Source organism: Callithrix jacchus, chromosome 16 (genome assembly GCF_049354715.1).
Source record: "Callithrix jacchus isolate 240 chromosome 16, calJac240_pri, whole genome shotgun sequence".
NCBI classification, from domain to species: Eukaryota; Metazoa; Chordata; class Mammalia; order Primates; family Cebidae; genus Callithrix; species Callithrix jacchus.
In genome coordinates this window covers 88,789,660-88,809,938 of record NC_133517.1, presented here as the reverse complement: position 1 = coordinate 88,809,938, position 20,279 = coordinate 88,789,660, and the positions used below count along the sequence as shown (strand labels likewise).

General features: G+C 37.4%; 1 protein-coding gene across 46 annotated transcripts in view; it reads right to left on the bottom strand.

The window, feature by feature from the left end:
- EIF3E (eukaryotic translation initiation factor 3 subunit E) overlaps positions 1–20,279 on the bottom strand; it is a 242,319-nt gene that overhangs the window by 31,740 nt on the left and 190,300 nt on the right. For 29 of the 46 annotated variants that reach the window (XM_078353293.1, XM_078353300.1, XM_078353296.1 and 26 more), the window contains 5 exons: positions 18,443–18,635; positions 11,849–11,963; positions 9,751–9,868; positions 6,054–6,096; positions 4,888–4,992 (listed from right to left, as the gene is read on the bottom strand). In XM_078353293.1, coding sequence (XP_078209419.1) covers positions 4,888–4,992; positions 6,054–6,096; positions 9,751–9,868; positions 11,849–11,963; positions 18,443–18,635 — 574 coding nt within the window. The remainder of the gene's footprint in view (positions 1–4,887; positions 4,993–6,053; positions 6,097–9,750; positions 9,869–11,848; positions 11,964–18,442; positions 18,636–20,279) is intronic. The other 17 variants (XM_078353326.1, XM_078353323.1, XM_078353320.1 and 14 more) reach the window with 1 other exon arrangement.

Below are 20,279 nucleotides of genomic sequence, written 5' to 3'. Positions count from 1 at the left end.
AATCTAACGATTATGTGCCTTGGGGTTGGTCTTCTTGAGGAATATCTTTGTGGTGTTCTCTGTATTGCCTGGGGTTGAATAGTGCCCTGCTTTGCTAAATTGGGAAAATTTTCCTGGATAATGTCCTGAAAAGTATTTTCCAGCTTGAATTCATTCTCTCCATCACATTCAGGTACACCAATCAAACGTATATTAGGTCTTTTCACATAGTCCCATATTTCTTGGAGACTTTGCTCATTCCTTTTTATCCTTTTTTCTCTATTCTTGTCTTGTCGTTTTATTTCATTAAGTTGGTCTTCGACCTCTGATATCCTTCTGCTTGATCCATTCGGCTATTTAAGCTTGTACATATTTCACTAAGTTCTCGTGTTGTATTTTTCAACTCCATAAGTTCATTTGTATTCCTCTCTATATTGTCTATTCTTTTCATCATTTTATCAAACCTTTTTTCTTTAGTTCTTAGTTTCTTTACATTGGGTTAGAACAAGTTCCTTTAACTCCCAGAAGTTTCTTATCATCCACCTTTTAAAGCCTACTTCAATTAATGGAACACAGTCCTTTTCCATCAGGACTTATTCTGTTGCTGATGAGTCCTTTTCCATCAGGGCTTGTTCCGTTGCTGATGGGTTCTGATTTTGGGTATACTCGGCCTCCTTAGGCTGTTTTTTTCCCTTCATTGTAGATGAACCGCCTTTCTAATTACGTTTCTGAGTAGACGTCCGATTTATTGATTCCCAGTGCTAGGATCCGAGCAACCCACTGTGGCGGCCTAAATAGCAGCGATAAGACTGATGGTGCTCTTCTGCCCGGGAATCTCTGGTCTTGCTTCCCTCTTGAGTCTGCAACAAGCGGCTCTGACTTCCCGGAGCTCCAAACTCCGGTCAGTAGGGGAAGCGGTCCAGTTTGCTCTGCGTGAAGAGCTGCTGCGCAGAGGCGCCGGCAAAACCGCTACGGCGGCCACGAGGGTCGCGCTGGCGACCCGTTGGGCTCCTCCACTGGGAATCGGCTGATCCGTAAGTGACGAAAATTCGTCTAAAAGTGTGGCGTCTTCTCGTTCTCTGAGCTTTCACTGGGAGCTATAATCCCAAGCTGTTAGTGATCGGCCATCTTGGATCTAGTCTCAAAATGCTTAATTCTTATAAGACATCTGATTAAAATATACAATCAAGTCAAAGACACCATCAATTTTAACATAATTATTTTATATTTCTAAAACCAAAAACAACCTAGTAAAGAAAGACACTTTCGGATTTCAGCTGTTAAAATATGAAAAACTATGCTTGAAAATCAGTATTAAAACACAATTCTTACAGTGATGTCAGGGTACATCAGAGCCAAAACTTCAGTCAAGATCCTAATGCCTCCAAAAATTATCATTACTCATACTGTCTGGAGCCTCAAAGAAAAATATTTTTTAAAGAAAATACATTTTACATCCTGAGAGAAGGAAAGACATAGCTCCAAAAATACGACAACAAATAGTCCTAGGAACTAAAATCACTTTTATTTCAAAATGCTGCTGAATGAGGGAATGGGGTATATTTTGGAGCCAGATCAAAGGCCACAATGAGGGAAAATTTTAACAAAATAATCAATAGTGCTAATAACTTTTAGAGCAAAAGTGTTCAAAAATTCCCACCAAACCAGCTTCATCATTTTATTTCAATTAACACATTTCTTGGAGTATAAATCAAAGAAGTTTCACAACCAGTGTACCTAAACACTCAATGTATTCTAAAATCCAAAAGTCCTTTTTTTTTTTTAAGGGGTAGATTCTAGGGTCACACAGCTTTAATTTATACAACACTGACCTACAATAGGTCATTCAGAGAGTCAAATTCTAATCTCAGATCATAGTTACAATGGCTCTTTCATAGCTTATGTTTCCCTAACCATCGATTTAAAAGAATAATCAACCACCAGAAAAGTATTTAGAAATAAAAAAAGACCACTGCAAAAAATTAAATTAATTAACTAAAGTAAAACATTGACAGTTTTCATCACAAATCCAAACAAGATTCTTAGATTGGCTATTAAACAAAGCTTCAGACAAATACACAGATCTTATGGTACTGGCTATCCAAATCAAAAGAAAAAGATAAGTAATGTAATCTGTTCTTTTAAACTTGGCTCTGTTAGCCTGCCAATATGCCAGTAAGAAGCAACAAATTCGCACCTAATGCAAATGTTTTGTGGCACAAGATGGGACAAAAATTTTTAAATGAATTGAACATAACTTCTAAGAATTTCAAATAACTATATGTTGACTGCTTTTGATGTGAAACATATTAATTTAGTGTTTATATTATAGTGTTCAATCACTTAATCAAAATATCATTTGAGTTCCAGTATAAAATTTGTTAGGGGCAATGCAAAGCTTAAAACTAACCCCCCAATTTTTTTTAAGATAGGAAATTAACTTGTATCTTCTTATTTTAAAGAAGTAAACAAAAATTCACCAAACTTTTAAGTACAAACCTGTCACTTGCAGAAATTTTCAGACCAATTATAAAACCATACTACATAAATATAATGATACTATCAACACTAGAATATGTTATATGTGTTAGAATAAAAGCTTTTTGTAACAGTGCAGCAAGTTTTTTAATCCTAAAAAGGTTCATGTGTACTGCTCTGGCTAAACTCCATGTCATTACAGTTGGCTCTTCATACCAACCTGCTTTCAAGGCTGGATATGCTAGAAGTTTCAATATCTGGATTTCCAGCAGTTACCTTAAGTTTCCATGTCTTAGCAAAATGGCACATTCACTCATTGGCCAGCAACAATAAATTTACTGTGCTGGAACTCTAACATGACACTAGATCTTCATTCTCAAAATTCACTCCCAGCATTAACAAATGATATAAATAACCAAGTCTTTTCACGTACCTGTAATCATACCAGGCTTCTGATTTTACAATCCTGGTTTAAGCTGTTTACATTTCCAAAGTAATCAACTTTTGCTCTCCTAAATCCCTCGTGATATTCAAAGTAAAACTGATGGAATTTTTTGATAAGTTACTACAAGTTTAGCATCACTGATTACCTTCAATGCACTTGCAAGTGAACCAAAGCTAATCTGTAAATTAAGAATTCATCTACAAATGGGAGCAAGAGAAAAAGTTGTTTTTCTTAAGTAAAGTTAAAAATAAACATATAAAATCTTTTTCTTTATTGGTCGGTGGAGTTTCAAAAAGTGAAGTTGTCTATGCAATTTAAATGTAGATATTACCTGAATCAGTAATACTAACCTCTCCCTCCTACAAAAATTAAAATTTAATTTCCTAGAAAAATAACCACAGACAGCAGCTATAAGACTTTATTTTGTGACATGTGGAGCTAAAAGTGAAGAAAAAAGCACCAGAAAATAACAGCAAAAACAAACAAACTCTTCAAGGTTGGAAGACAAAACGTCTCTGTTTTATGGTCTTTTTCCAACTTCTATGATTAACTAGAGAAATCTTAGACAGGCAGTGTGCAGTGGCTCACGCCTGTAAATCCCAAAGCATCAAAAGGCTGAGGAGGGAGAATCACTTCAGGCCAGGAGTTTGAGACCAGCCTGTGCAACAAAGCAAGACTCCATCTCAGAAAAAAAAAATTAAAACTTAATCATGCGTGGTGATGCATACTTGTAGTCCTAGCTACTCAGGAGGCAACAGAATCTCTTGAGCACAGGAGTTCAACATTGTAGTGAGTTATGTTGGCACTACTGCACTTTAACCTGAGTAAGAGCAAGACCCTGTCTCAAAAAAAAAAAAAGAAATTAAGATTTTCAGTACCTACTTACTAGTTAAAAGTGAGTAACAAATTACAATTTCTCAAATGAGAGGCTAGTTAATACAAGAATGTTTTGGTAACTCTAGAAGGCACCTAATATACTTTCCTAAACAGAAGACAGAGTAAGAAAGAAGTACATCAAGTTGAAGGCCTGATTTTTATTTATTTTATTTTATTTCAATTATTTTTTGAGATGGAATCTCACTCTGTCACCCAAGCTAGAGTGCAGTGGCACCATCTTGGCTCACTGCAACCTCTACCTCCTGAGTTCAAGTGATTCTCCTGCCTCAGCCTCCCAAGTAGCTGGGATTATAGGCACATGCCACATGTTTGGCTAATTTTTGTATTTTTAGTAGAGACAGGTTTTAGCAATTGGCCAGGCTTAACTCCTGATGTCAGGTGATACGCTGCCTTGGCCTCCCAAAGTGCTGGGGTTACAGGCGTGAGCCACCGTGCCTGGCCAAGGCCTAATTTCTAATCTGGCTTCACACAACTCTGCTTCTCTAACAAAGCACTAAATCTAGAAGCCTGTCAAATAAGGTAACAGCATACTTTATAGGTAATAGTGCCATTTAAACTCATCTACACCTCATGTAATGAAGAAACCATTGATCTTTATATTCTAATAGCTGAAGGCAGACATAACTGGAAAAAAGTTACTACTAAGGAAAAAAAAATATTTCACACACCCTTAGGATTCCACAGTTGTTTAGAACAAGTTCAAGGAATATACATATACCATAAAGTATTAAATCAGGAATAATGGATTTACTCAATATTAATTAAGCACCTACAATGTGCCACTCGCTGTGCTGTATAATAATAAATCCATTACATGATAAGATACTGTTAATGCTAAAAACCATAAAATTATAACAAAAACAACAAATTTGTGGTTCCTACTTTAGATTTCAAGGACAAGTTAAATCAACCTCCAAATTTTAAGGCCCTGAAACAAGGTCTCTGTTTTTGAGTGGGAAGGTTTTCTTTACTTTTTTCTCTTTTGCCAATGACTGTTGAAAACTTAATGAACAGACCCAAATCTATAGACATGTTTTGAAGAACCAAGGGAATCCTACAAGACAAAAAAATCGAGTACTTATACTTACCAACACTCTAAAAAAATAAAGATATTCTGCTGCTCCTGAGTAATTCCCACATTCATATTGGAATTTTGCGTATCTGTAAAGGGTGTCTAAATATTCCTGCCTAAACTAAAATGAAAAAAAAAAAAAAAAGATTAAGTTCTCTTTGTTAATTTAGAGTTTTAAAATTCCATTACAATTCATAAGTCTTTGAGGTCAAAACTGTGGATGTTGAATGCACCAATTTCTAACATATATTTTACAAATCAAACGTATCTCCGATTATGGTATTTATTTTTGGTGGCAGCTTTTGGGAGACTATTCTAAAGTGACCCCTGGAGTTATTTAAGGAAGTAAACTAATGGGAGTTGGGGTAGGGCAGGTGGTTTTGGGATGAAACTATTCCACCTCAGATCATCAAGGCATCAGCTGGACTCTCATAAGGAGCATGCAACCTAGATGAACTGCATGTGCAGTTCACAGCAGGGTTTTTGCTCCTATGAGAATTTAATGTCTCTGCTGATTTGAGTTCTGAAGGCAGAACTCAAGTAGTAATGCTTGCTCACCTGATCATCTCCTCTGTGGCCTTCTGGTACTAGTCCATGACCTGAGGGTTGGGGACCCCTTAACTAATTAATTATATGCAAACCCTCATGCTTTGAGTTAACACAAAGGAAATGAGATTGAGAGAAATCTCAATTAGGAAAGCTTATGACATTTATTTATTTGTGAATTTGGGGATTTATAATGACCCTTAATAATTTCAATGGCTATTGTGTTCCACAAAGCAGCCAAAGTATTACTTAATTTTATTGCTTAAAGCATTTTTAATTCAAATTTAATTCTGTTTGCCTTACTTGTTAATCCATAAGAAAAGGCATCCTGTGCCCTATGATACTTAGCTTGCTGTTGACACGAATATAAAATGCCAAAAATTATTGCCAACTATTATAACTTGGAATAAATGAAAGCTTTGAGAATTTCTGTTATCTAAAGGTGAACTGTTAGCATATATTTTCCTATCAGCAACAATTTATAAAAACTGAAGTTTTAAAAACATAATGAGATATTATAATAAGTTAATCGGGAAATTATATTTGTAGGCCAAGCCATAAGCCTATCTGTACAAACCAGTCTTTAGTCAGCATTATTAAAACATGACCACACTGAAATATTTTTAAAACACTTACACCATGTTTGTCTGCCAGGTAGTCAAAGAGCATCCTACCATCCCTAAATAGTAAAAAACAAAAATTACTGTATTTTAAAGGCCATAGAAAACAAAATAAGCATATCTAACTTGTAAGTCATTACCTACACAAAACCACCTTAAATAAATACTTACATGCCTTAAGTAAGACTTCCAGAATAAAATAAGCAGGACATTACATGTTTTGAATATAAGTAGACAAGGGGGTCTACAAGCTTTAAAATTCAAACTTACAAGATTAATAAACCATGCCTGATTGTCCGCGGTGGCTCATGCCTATAATTCCAGCACTTTGGGAGGCCGAGGCAGGTGGATCACCTGAGGTCAGGAGTTCGAGACAAGCCTGGCCAAACATGGTGAAACCCCATCTCTACTAAAAATACAAAAATTAGCCGGACATTGTGGTAGGTGCCTATAATCCCAGCTAATGAAGGCTGAAGCAGAAGAATCACTTGAATCCGGGAGATATAGGTTGCAGTGAGCCAAGAAGGCACACTGCACACCAGCTTGAGTGACAGAGTGAGACTCTGTCTCAAAAATAAATAAATTGATAAATAAATCATATCTGATGTACATGACAGCTATGCTACATACCCTATATAATCATTACATGTAACTAAGTGCGAAATTTAATATTTCTTAACTTAGCTTTGCATTATCTTGAGATGTTGACAGACTGGTAAAAAGAAAACTGGTAAAGAGATAAAGGGACAGGTGATATATGGATATAGTTGTCCACCTTATGAGCATTTTCATTGTTGTTGTTTTTTGAGATGGAGTGTCACTCTGTCATCCAAGGATGGAGTGCAGTGGCATGATCTTGGCTCACTGCCACCTCCACCTTCCAGGTTCATGCAATGCTCCTGCCTCAGCCTCCCAGGTAGCTGGGATTACAAGCGTGCACCACCATGCCTTCCAAAGTGCTGGGATTACAGGCGTGAGTCACTCACCCGATTGCATTTTCCAAAATGAAAACATTTTCTTATCCTTCTCACAAGAAGAAATATGCTGTAATGTGTCTTTGGAAGAACAATTTTACTTGATTTCATGGGGCAAAGATATGTCCCCATAAAAATTAATATAGGTGTATTATAATACTGAATATGAAATGCACATGAAATTCCAACATAAAAGAATTTCAACAAAAACTGAACGCTAGCAGTGGATCACAGTGAATAACTTTGTATTGCAGTACTTTCACCACTCAGGTATAAATCTTTGTCCTCTGGCTGATTATTTCTGGGAAAATGTAAGTACAATACTATATGTTCAATGAAACTTAAAAAGGGGGAATTGTCAGAAAAAGGTTTCTACGCTGAAATAGGTAGTTTGTAAGTATAGTAAGATTACAAGTTTTTAACACATGATCTTTTCATTTATCTCAAATTCAGTGCCCACTAAGCTACAAGATTCTCTTTTTCTACTAACCGGTGAACAACACATCTACATTCATCTTATTCATACACTGATCCCATTACTTCCCAGTCTTTGAGTGACTAAATGACAGCATCCTAAATTCTCTGTTGCAGTCTAACATCTGGATTATTTCAGCTGTCCCTTGGTAATCACCTACATGTGACTTGAAGATCTAGAATTACTTATTCTAAAAACATACAAGTAGTTTAGCATAATATATAGCTCTGCCTATGCATGTAATGGGTGTATATATATCTCTCTGTGTGTGCGCATGTGTATACAGTCATCCCTTAGTATCCCCAGAGCATTAGTTCCAAGACCTCGCCCACCCCCCACCCACCAGCACCCTCAAATACCAAAATCTGCAGGTGCTCAAGTCCTTTATGTTAAAAAAGCATAGAGTGCATGTAAACTATACACATCCTCCCATATACTTTAAATCATCTCTAGATTACTTATACCTAATACAATGTAAGTATCAGAGTTGTTAGTGGTTACACTATAGTTTTATTTGTATTATTTTTTATTGTCGTATTGTTATTTTGTAGGTGCTTTCCCTGAATATTTTTCATCTGCAATTGGCTGAATCCACAGATGCAGAACAGACAGCTGACAGCATTTACATCTGCCTATATATGTAGTATATGTCATAGTATAGTATAGTATACCATCCTATGGCACAGTAATTGTGTATTTGCTGATTTTTCTAAAAATATCTGGCAACCCCTTCTCAAATCACAAAGGAAAACTTAAGAGTCAATCTGTAAAAATTTGGTTTGAACACATAGAAATTAAAGGTAAAACATGGCAAAATATCCAGCAATTCCTCAAGCAATTTACTGGTGGCTAGAATTTGTCTCAAATGACAATATTCAATTTTAGTAGGAGATTTTATTTTTAAATGTTTCTTATAACCCAAAGGGCTTCCACCAATAACATGTACTAAGTTAAGACTAAGTAGGCACATGCTTTCTTTGTAAATGAAACAATAAGTCTATTTCTAGCTAAAGGGAAGTTAGGAATAAAATAATCTTATCAGCTCAAAACTACACTCCTTGGGGCTGGGAATGGAGCTTGGAAGGATGTGAGAGAATGTAGCCGGTGATAAAGTGAGCTCAGGTTTCTCTTATAAGGAGATACCCATGTGCTCTAGAGCTTTAGGTATTGCCCAGGCACAGGATTTCTTTTTTTTTTCCTCAAAACAATGTTTCATTATATCACCTACTTTGGAATGCAGTGATATGCTATCAACTAACTGTAACCTCCACCTCCTGGGCTCAAGTCATCCTCCCACCTCAGCCTCCCAAGTAACAAGCAGCTGAGACTACAAGCGCACACCACCATGCCTGGCTAATATTTTGTAGGTTTTATTTTTTTGGTAGATATAGGGTTTTGCCATGTTGCCCAGGCTGCTCTCGAACTCCTAGGCTCAAGGGAACTGCTTGCCTCCACCTCCCCAAGTGCTGAGATTACAGGCATGAGCCATGATGCGGCAGCACAGGGTTTCTTAGTGGACATTTTGAGTTGGGTAATTCTCTGCTGGGGAGCAGCAGGGGAGGTGCTGTCCTATGCACTGTAAGATGTTTAACAGCATAACTGGCCTCTACTTACTAGGTGCCAAAAGCACCCCTCTAGTTATGGCAACCCAAAGTATCTCCAAACACTGCAAATGTCCCCGGGAAGGGGAAAATAGGAGACGAAATTTCTGTAGCATAATCAGTACAGATAAGTAGTAAATAAGTTTTAAAAAAGAAATTAGTCTTAATATTAACATGCATTATTTATACGGGCCCCTACGAAATAAGGGTAAGTAAAAATTTATTTTTTATTTTAATTTTTTTTTTTGAGACAGAGTTTCGCTGTTGTTACTCAGAATGGAGTGCAATGGCACGATCTCAGCTCACCGCAACCTCCGCTTCCTGGGTTCAAGCAATTCTCCTGCCTCAGCCTCCCAAGTAGCTGGGACTACAGGCACGCACCATGCCCAGCTAATTTTTGTGTTTTTAGTAGAGGCGGGGTTTCACCTTGTTGACCAGGATGGTCTCCATCTCTTGACCTCGTGATCCACCCGCCTTGGCCTCCCAAAGTGCTGAGATTATAGGCGTGAGCCACCGCACACAGCCAAGTAAAAATTTAAAAATGAATAAAGCACTCATTTAATCCATGAACTTTTACTATAGGATACTGGATAAAGTTTGAATTAACATTTGTATTAATCCAGAAAAGAGAAGTTTTAGAATTCAAAATTAAGAAGAGTTTACCTGGTTGACTGCATTTGCCTTGTAGTTTCTGGATCTTCAAACATCTTCACAATTGGTTCTGTTTCTGCCTGAAGCTGTTTCAGTTGTGCAACAACTGTGGTTCTTTTCTCTCTCAAAGCTAATTAAAAAATGCAGAAGCGTACTACAATGTTAAGGAATGTTAAACTGTGTTTCATTACATCCGCCTACTGTGGAATGAGGTGGTATGGTACTGACTCACTGCAATCTCTGCCTCCCAGGCTCAATCCATCAAGTAGCTGAGACTGTAAGTGCACATCACACTACCACGTCACATTTTCTCATTCATGAGAATATGGGGAAATTTTTCAATGCATTTAAACTATGTAGTATACATTTATTTACCCCCAATATATTCATATGTCAGGGGCTACTAACTCAGTAATGTCCCCAGATCCCTAATTTCTTCCTTCTAGTAATACAAAGGCACAAAAAAGAAAAGGTAATCCTTTTCTGAATCCTTTTCTTACTCTTAAGAGAAACTAGAGAATATACAGCCTAGAGTGACGGTAGGGAGGGAAACAAAAAAAGTACGAATAGGACAGAATTATTGTCAGTTAATTCTCCATTGCAGAGACTTCCTTCCAAGTGTTTTTATTTCTTCCCATTTAATTTTCTTAGATAAATATGATCCCAGAGTTTCTGAATAAAAACTCAGAGGGGTTTACATATTACTATTACAGATTATCAACTAGGGTGAATGGAATTTAAATCCAGTTAATAATAATCTTTTAACTATAAATCCAGCTCTATAATCTCTTCAACCAAATTCTATAATTTCCTTTTTACTGTATTATGAAAAGGTAGAAAACACTTGCACATAGCCAACTCTAATAACATCTTAATGTTTTAGTAAGAAACTAAGAAACAAGTTTCTGCCAAGGCACAGTGGCTCACACAGTAATCCAAGCACTTTGGGAGGCTGACACCGACAGACCATGAGGTCAGCCTGGCCAAAATGGTGAAACCTCGTCTCCACTAAACATACAAAAATTAGCCAGGCATGGTGGTGCACACCCATAATCCCAACTACTCAGCAGGTTGAGGCAAGAGAATCACTTGATCTCAGGAGGCAGAAGCTGCAATGAGCCAAGATCATGCCGTTGCACTCCAACTGGGGTGACAGTGCAAGACTCTGTCTCAAAAAAAAAAAAAAAAAAAAAAAAGTTTCCTTTTTGTTTACTTCTCCATGACAAACTTAAATTAAAGAAAAGCCACTGTTATTGTAGGGAACTGTAAGTCAAACAGGTGGATTATGTTTAATGTAATAATTTCTGCATTAAACTAACTGCAACCTCTGCATTATATTAAAAGTATATTCTATAATAGTCTTTCTCAAACACAGAAGATCTATGATCAAATTTTGAGAAATGTCAATTTAAACAGAGTATACCATATTTCTCTACTGCCAGAGTTCTTGGAACCTTTAAAAATGTAATATGCATAGAGGAAATGACACACAGAATTATTTCCCAAACTTCTGGGACCAATTTTGTTTTGTTTTTTTAAGGAACATCTATTACCACAGAAAGCAAGGATTTGGAAAACACAGTACCAGAGTAATCCTTCAACTTGAGTGCTAGGCCTCACTTAACAGTTTTGATTAAACAGATTCTGGTGTGTGGCCCAAAATCTGCATTTCTAACAAGCTCTCCCAGGTGAACTGATGATGCTGGGCCTGGGAACTAATATTTGGAGAACAACCTCTACACTACATACCTCAAAATGGAAAAAAAAGATCTCTAAGGGACACAATGCACTCACTGAAAATGTTAGCAACCAAAGAACTGAAATATTCTCAGATAACTGTAAGGAATATGAGTCATAAGCACAACTTTGATGATACATACTATGACTGAAGGCATCTGATGACCATATTTTAAAGTAGTTCCACATCTTTCACAAGGAGAAAACGATATACTTTAGAAGACATGAAACCTTTATATAACCTGTCTCAAAGAACATTAACATTCAAATAATAATTAAACCTTCTGGCTAAAGCTCTTTCATACATCATAAAACTTTAATACACACATCCTCAAGTCAAAAGACAAGCTTCAGTTCTAATGACAAAACTTACCATGAGGAATATCATCAGAATAAAGGTTTTTGTAAACATCCATAGCAAAGTCTACCATGTTGGTATCACTAAGAAGGTCCAATTTACCTTGTAATAATTCCTTTTCATTATATATCTGCAAAAGATAAATAAATAAATAACTTTCGAACGAATATATTTAAGTTTCCCAAATGAACTGATTAATACTAAGATTAATTTACCTAGAAATATATTTCAAGAAATACTTTATAAAATACTATAAAATATTAATTACCCCCTCTGGTAATAATAATGGCAAGCAATATAGCAAGTAACCAACCTACAGATGTAAAAATATTTTACTTACCTAAAAATTTTAAAATGAAGAGAATTACTATAGTCAGTCCCCCCCACTTCTGATTTATACTATCTTATTTTTCACGTGTCCCTACAAATCATCTCTTACCCTTTCTAGGCAAGGCTGTGTATAAATAAACAAAACCAACACCATCTCTTCTATAAAGCACATATAGCTGTCACCTCTCCATAACCAGGTAATCAGGAATAAACTCTTATATGCTTCTCCATCCACATTGCTGAAACAAAACTGCACCCATTTTTTAAGTCAACCATGTTACATCAGGTTTCTGCTTTGCAAAGAGTCCAAGAAACAGAATTTAATCTATAATACAGGGAGCAAATAGATAAATACAGAAACTCACATAAAGTGTACTGACTAACATGTAAAGATTCTATACAATATTCAGGGACAGAAATGCTTCAGCAAAAGAAAAGATTTCTGTACTGAATTTAATTTTGCAAGGAAAGAAAACTTCAGGAAAATGCCACAATACTTCACTGACTGCAAGAAGTAAAGATGAAAGTGGTCAAATGGTATTTAGCCATGAGAGCAAAACTGAACCTGCCAAATTACATGCAGAGCTCCTACAAATGAGTAAGACAAGACAGATCATCCAATTAAAATGGCTAAAAGATAGGCACTTCACAAAAGAAAACAATCAAATGGGCAATAAACACATGAAAAGATTCTCAACTTCACTAATCACAAAGGAAATGAAGATTAAAAACTGCAACAAAAATTTTAAAAATACTGACAATACCAGTGTTGGTATAGATGTAGACTACCTGGAACACTCTTCTGGCAGGAATACAACACAACCACTTTGTAAGATTTTTATCTCCCAAAGCCAAACATACTTTTTGATCAAGCAATTCTGTTCCAAAGCACCCAAAAGAAATGAGTGCATATATTCAAAGTGCACTTCCAAAAATGTACACAGGAGCACTATTTGTAATAGCTACGTCTATCGATGTTAAAATGAGAAAACAAACTATAGCATACTAACAATAGTTTAACAGTTGCCTATTTTCACTGAAAAATCAATGAACTACTACTGCTATCCTAAAAACATGACTCACAGACAATGCTGAGTGAAAGAAGTCACACAAAGCAGTACATGGTGGTAAATGCTTAATTCCTAATTCCATCTATATAAAAATCGAAAACACCCAAAATGAATCATCAGACTAGAGCTTACCTTTAAGGGATGTGAGTAGTGACTAATGGGTCAGAAGGAAGGTTTAAGGATGTCTGTAATGTTTTATTTATTAATCTGAGTGGTGGTCACAAAAATGTATTCACTATTCGTTTTGGAAAAATACATATATATCATTGACCAGTACATTTATATTTGTATACTTGTATGAATGAATGTTGTATCTGATAAAAAAAAATTTACCTGAAAAATCTTAACTTCTCATCAGTTTGCCCTATAGAAACCTTAATCAAAAATAAAAACATTATTTTCCTAGCATGCTACCTCTCCTCTCCACTCCAGTAATAGCTTTTAATTTACCACATCTCTCTCCACAGTAGATACAATAGCCTTGCTCCTCTGCCATCAGATGTTACTGGCCTGTTCGAAGATCTACACCTGCCTCTCAATTCTGCCTTAGAGGCAGAACACAAACACTTTAGACTGTGTATCAAGAAGCAACAACTGAAAATACTATATAAGTACTCACATGAAAAAGGAAAATTGAAATTTCCACAAAATTTAAAAATTTTGAAACAAAAATAGTAACACTAAAAATTTCTGTAATACAGGTCTACTAATAAGAACAGAATGCTTTTTCAGGAAAAAGCATTTCACTTAATTGGGGTATAAAGTCAATATTCTGTAACTGCTAGTGTTTGCAAATATTCCTGTTAAAAACTATTCTTATCCCCAAAACCACAAAAAAACAGGCTGCTATCTGATTCCCAGGCTGTAGTTTGCTGATCCCTATTCTATCAACCTCTTGAAAACATACTACTTTTTAACAGATTAATAATCTTTTTTTGCCATCTCTTCCTCTGCTGTCATTCTACACAAACATAATGCCATATTGATGACTCTTTAAAAGCTCCAGTCCTAAAATTCCTTTATCCCACAAATTATAACAACTTTCAAATATCTCATCTCCAAGAATTCCAACTTAAACTGACAACCTCCTGTGGCTCAGATTCCAGCATTACCATTAAACTCTTCATCATCCTCAGACTTTCTGCTCTTTCCAATTTCTGTAACACCCTTTTTGATGTCACTTTCTACCTTAATTTGGATATTATTTTTAGCGATTTCAAAGATTTTCCCTTTAGCTCTATCATTGATTCTTTCAAACTATTTTCTCCAACTATATAAATTTTAGTGTTAATAACTATTAAAAAAAAGGTCATCTACTCTCTAGGTTCTGGCTAAGGAAGACTAAAAAATGTTTCAAAATTAGGCAATAATGTTATTTGATCACATCTGTGCTTCTCTAAATGACATTTCTGTACAAGCCTACCCCTAAATATTTCTGTACTACTCCCACAGCTGTCTACCACTCCCCGCCCAGAATGACCATCATTATTAGCTCTATAAGGTATGATTCCAATCTCAGTTGGAACCTCCACACTTAACGAATCCTTGTATTTTTCTTTGATCAGTTTCTTAGTGACCATTTTCATTCTTTACCCTACTCATCAAAACCCCCACTGTCTCCCTCTCTCATCCCATACCAATACAGAATGGCCTAATCTTCCAAAAATAAAGACCATTTAGGGCCAGGGTGGTGCCTCACACCTGTAATCAATCCTAGCACTTTTGTAGTGCCAAGTTGGCAGATCACTTGAGTATTTTGAGACAAGCCTGGGCAACATGGCAAAACCCTATCTCTACAAAAATAATAATAATAATAATAAACCAGGAGTGGTGGCACATACCTGTAGTCCCAGCTACTTGGAGGGCTGAGGTGGAAGAATCACTTGAGCCCAGGAAGTCGGGGCTACAGTAAGCTAAGATTGTGCCACTGCACTCCAGCCTGGGTGACAAAGTGAGACCCTGTCTCAAAAAAGAAAACATTCAGGAGTACTCACTCTGTCCCAGAAGAGCAAAGTGCTTTATGAATTATCTCACATAATTTTTCTAACCCCATGAAATAATGGTAGTATTAACATCTTTTTCATGAGAAAATGTTAAGAAGGTAAAAGAGTCTGTTCTGACAGCACAGAGGTATTAAATGACAGAGCCACGATTCTAATCCACGGTCCAATTCAGAGCCCAAGGGTCCTAAATATTTTACTATCTGGTCTTCTGCCTCACATGAAAGTAAAGAACAGTGAGACACAAACGTGTATTCATTAAATCATTTATTAAGAAGTATAAAAAGCCTTTATGCCAGACTCCATTTTATGGGCTGAGAGCACAACGAAGCTTCCACTCTCATGAGGCTTATATACTCCAACGTACTACAAATAGATCAAATTGTTTTTCTCTTGGTGCAAAACAGCCCTTCCTTATCAATGAGCTAAATGTTCCAAGACACCCCAGGGGATGCCTGAAACAGCAGATAACCTCAATCCGATACTTACTGTTTTTTTTACAATACACACGATTAAAACTTTTACACGCACAATTTAAAACTTACAAGGTGCTTATTTCTGGAATTCTCCATGTAATATTTTTGGACCATAATTAACTGGAACTGCAGAAATTGAAACTGCTAAGGGGATGTGGGGGGGCTGTTGTATCCTCACATAGTAGGATCACTGATTCTATCCTAACTATCTAGCCTTCTAAGACTCAAAGCCTCACCTCCTCCAAGTCCTTTTTGCTCATTGAAGATAACAGAATTTCAATTTTGATAGCGCTCTACTAGTACCTCTCCGACATTTATTACTTTTTGCCTTATATCAAAAACATTCATCCAGGCCCAGGCGGGTGGATCAGGAGGTCAGGAGTTCGAGACCCCGCCTAACCAACATGGTGAAAATCCATCTCTACTAAAAATACAAAAATTAGCAAGGCATGGTGGTGGACACCAATGATCCCAGCTACTCAGGAGGCTGAGGCAAGAGAATCGCTGCAGTGAGCCAAGATCATGTCATTGCACTCCAGCCTGGCAACAGAGTGAGACTCCACCTCAAAAACAAAACAAACAAACAAAAAAACAAAAATTCAACTCTAAAGGATAGGTTGATGCTAAAGGATAAGTAAGTTTTTTTAGTGGTGAGATGTCTGGGTTTTATCTTGGCTTTCTCACAGTTATCTGGCCCTATACAAGTAACCCCTGAACAACAAGGGTTTGAACCACACAGCTCCATTTACATAATTTTTTTCAATAAAAGTTACACAAAGTATGCCTATCTTTCCTGACTTCCCTTCCACTTCCTCTACTTCTTCCACCTCTGCTACCCCTGAAGCATCAAGACCAACTCCTCCTTTTCCTCCTCCTCAGTCTACTCAATATGAAGCCAATTAAGACCTCTATGATGATGTACTTCCACTTATTAAATAGTAAATATATTTTCTCTTCCTTATGATTTAAGAACATTTTATTTTCTCTAGCTTACTTTATTTTAAGAATGCAGTATACAATGCATACAAAACAGGACTGTTTATGGTCTCAGTAAGCCTTCCTGTCAACATTAGGGCAGCAATAAAGTTTTGGGGGAGTCAAAAGTTATACATGCATTTTTGACTGCAGGAGGTCACCGTTCTTATCCCCTGTATTGTCCAAGAGTCAAATGTACTTAGTAATTGCTAAGTAAATACTCCAGCACCTGTCTTCCTCTTGGTGTATGACAGCTACCTTACAAGTAGGCGGGTATTGGGCAGTTTTCCCCACAGATTCTCAACTGCCTGCAGTTAATAATAGTATTCGTCTAGCCCTATGAAAATCTAATTTACATTTACATATTCCTCCTTTTCTTTTGTTTGCCATAAAAAAATGAAAGTATAAAGAACACAACAATATATAAAGTTCAGCTAGTTCAGAAGTACTTCTACAAGTAGCTGGTAAAGACTTTCAAAATGTGGCACTTTTACTAGATCTCTTGTCCTCAGTTTTCCAGAAAGAAAACAATGCAGATGGGAATGTTTTACTCCAGGTCTAAGATTACAAAAAAGAAGAATCAAAGCAAAAACATATCTTTTCAAGATTAAGTTCTACATGACAAGACATTCTTGGACATTTGCTGAAAATGATCTTAGCAGTTTCCTATCATCAATAATTTTAGAGTTGTCCATGTTTGGAAAAGGTTCAAATGAATATGAGGATTATACCTGTCTAATGAGCCACAACCACCTGTGTAGGACGTTGTTGTATTGCTTTTTGTTTTTTGCTACACAAAATCCACTCCCCAAATCTAGAGTGCCCTAAGTAGACTTACATTGTGATCTGCCTCCAGAAAAAGAATTCACTATTTTTCTGGCCGAAATCCGAATTCCTTCATCATAGCAAAGTACTTTACTGTAATTATTAAAATGCATCAAATTCCCAATTAACTCAAGATATAACTAAGCTGAATTTTCTTTTAGCTCCAACTTTCAAGTCCAATAAAACTTTCAGGACTGAGTGGGATAAGCTTTAAATTGAAGTTCCAGAACTACACATTTATTCACGATATCTTGAGTAGGTAATTGAACATTAACGACCATTCAAATCACTTGAAATCAGTACAGCATACACACTGGAAAACACATTTAAAGACTGTGGGGTTTTTTGGGGGAGGGGGTGCGGGGAAGCGCCGTCCCCCTCTGACAAAATGTGCTGTTCCAGGAAGTCTTACTTATCAAATACAAGGAAAACTCAACGCAAAGAACTCACAAAGTCATGGAAACTAAAGCTCTACTTTAGTGTAAAAGAATCACTCCAAACGATTCGACATGGACAGAACCATAGCCAAGCCCCGGCTTCCCACAGTTCCCAAAAGAAAAATCAAAAGCTCTAACAACACTCCAAGTTGCTTTTAGAACCCGGCCTGTGAAGCTCTAAGGTTCTCTAGCTAAACCAGCGAATCGCCAACTTCCGAGTGGAACTGATGCGAACGTCCCTCCGGCATTGACACCTCAGTAAGTGAAACAAGAGATGTCTTTTCTCTCTCGGTAACCTCCCGCCTCCTCACTGCCGAATACTGAGGTGCTTCTTAACTGGGACGACGCTAAACTATCAGAAGGTCGTTACTGTCAGTCCAGGAACCAAACTCGCGACCGACTCGCACGTGTCGGGCCTAGGGCTACAGCCACCGCCTTTCGGCCTCGCTCAGCACCTCACCGGTTCCCACGCCTTCCTCGCGCTCAAAGACCTCACCTCCTTTACAGAGAGAAACTCCAGAAGCGGAAAGACTAGATGCCGATCCAGAAAGTGCGCGATGCGAGTAGTTAAGTCGTACTCCGCCATCTTGCCAAAGAGAAGGGAGTCTGTGCTCACCAAAACTTTATTGATAGCGCCGACAAACGAACAGACAGATCCCGTACTGCGCATGTGCAGTGGTAAAAGTGTCCTACGGAAAGGAGCGGGTTCAGCCTGGCGAGCAGAGAACAACGACGCATGCGCGCGGGTTGCCCCTCCCTCTGCGTTAGGGCGCGAGTGACCGAAAACAGTTCCCTCTATGTGTAAGTTTGTCGGTATCCTCTTTATATTGCTGGCCTTCAATCACCAGTCAGTGGCTTCCACACTATTCCGTTAGTAACTATTGAAAGCTCAGAATTGATTGCTCAGGCAATGTGACTGCATTTGGATGCAGCAAAGGACAAGATGAGGAGGCCCCTGCTCTCCAGGAAGTTGCTACTGGGAGGAGTAGCTGGGCTTTTTCATTTGGCATACACTAATCATTTTGTAAGCTATTGTTAAAGTGAGAGTGGGTTTCTAGACAGAAAAGTGAAAAAAATTTCAGATATAGTAAGAACCATAATTTGGTGGAGAGTTGGGTTGGGCCTAATTAGGATGGTTAGAGAAAACTCAGATGGGAATTAAGGAAATTAGAGAAAAATCTGATAGAGTAACAAGTTAGCTGAGAGTTGTAGTAAGAGAACTCTTACTTCTAGTTCGAGTGATTAAAACTAGAGCCAGGGTAAAAATGCACTTGTTGGAAGGTAGAGCAAAGACAATGACCATGTGACAGGAAGGAACTTAGTGTTTGCGTGTCAAAAACTGAGTGTCCTGTGTACTGGGAGTAAGGTTAAAGAGTTTTACAAGGGCCAGGTCATGATTATAGTAAGGAATGTGGGGTTTTTTTCTAAGTCCTCTGCAGTGTGCTTTGCTAGTTACTTCTCATCTTTTAGGCCTTTTCATTTCAAAGAGCCCAGAGACCTTGGACATATCCATCTAGACCAATGTCCTAAATGTTAACATCTAGTCTAATGGCTTTACATGCAGTCTGCACATTGACAACTCCCAAATTATTGCCGCAACACTGTTAGCCTCAGACTCAAATGTACCCAGCATTTCAACATAAGCTTGTCCCAAACCAAGCTTCCCCATGCTCACCCAAACCTGCTCTAGCTGTACTCTTCACCTCAGTGAATGGGTCACTCCATTGTACAGTTGCCCAGACTCAAAACCTTAGAGTCATTCTTGACGTTTTCTCTTATACTCTACATCAAATCTACCAACAAACCCTCCAATTCTAACTTTTAAGGCATATTCAGACTCAATCAGTTCACACCACCTCCAAAGTTAGAACTCTATGCAAACCACCACCATCTCTTGCTTTGATTTTTGGAATCACTTCTTCACTAATCAGCTTGCTTCCCCTCTTCCTCCTGTGCTTTATTCTTGAAACAGCAGCCAGAGTGAATTTTTTAAAGTCAAATTATGCTAAAAACTCTCCAAAGCTTGCTATCAATTAGAGTAAATGATGTAGTAGGTATTATAAATGGCTTAAAAAGCCAGAAGATCATTTGGACCCATTACCTCTCTGACCTCATCTCCTAAATGTTGCCCTCTTGCTCACTTGACCCCAGCCACACAGATTTTCCTTCAGTTCCTCAGATACTCCCACCTTGCTTTCATTTTGTCCTGTTATATTTGCTATTCCCTCTACCTGGAATGCTCTTCACCCAGTTATCTGTGTAGCTCTTTCCCTTGTCTCCTTCATATTTTACTCAAATGTCATCTGCTCAGTGAGACCTTCCCTGACCAGTCT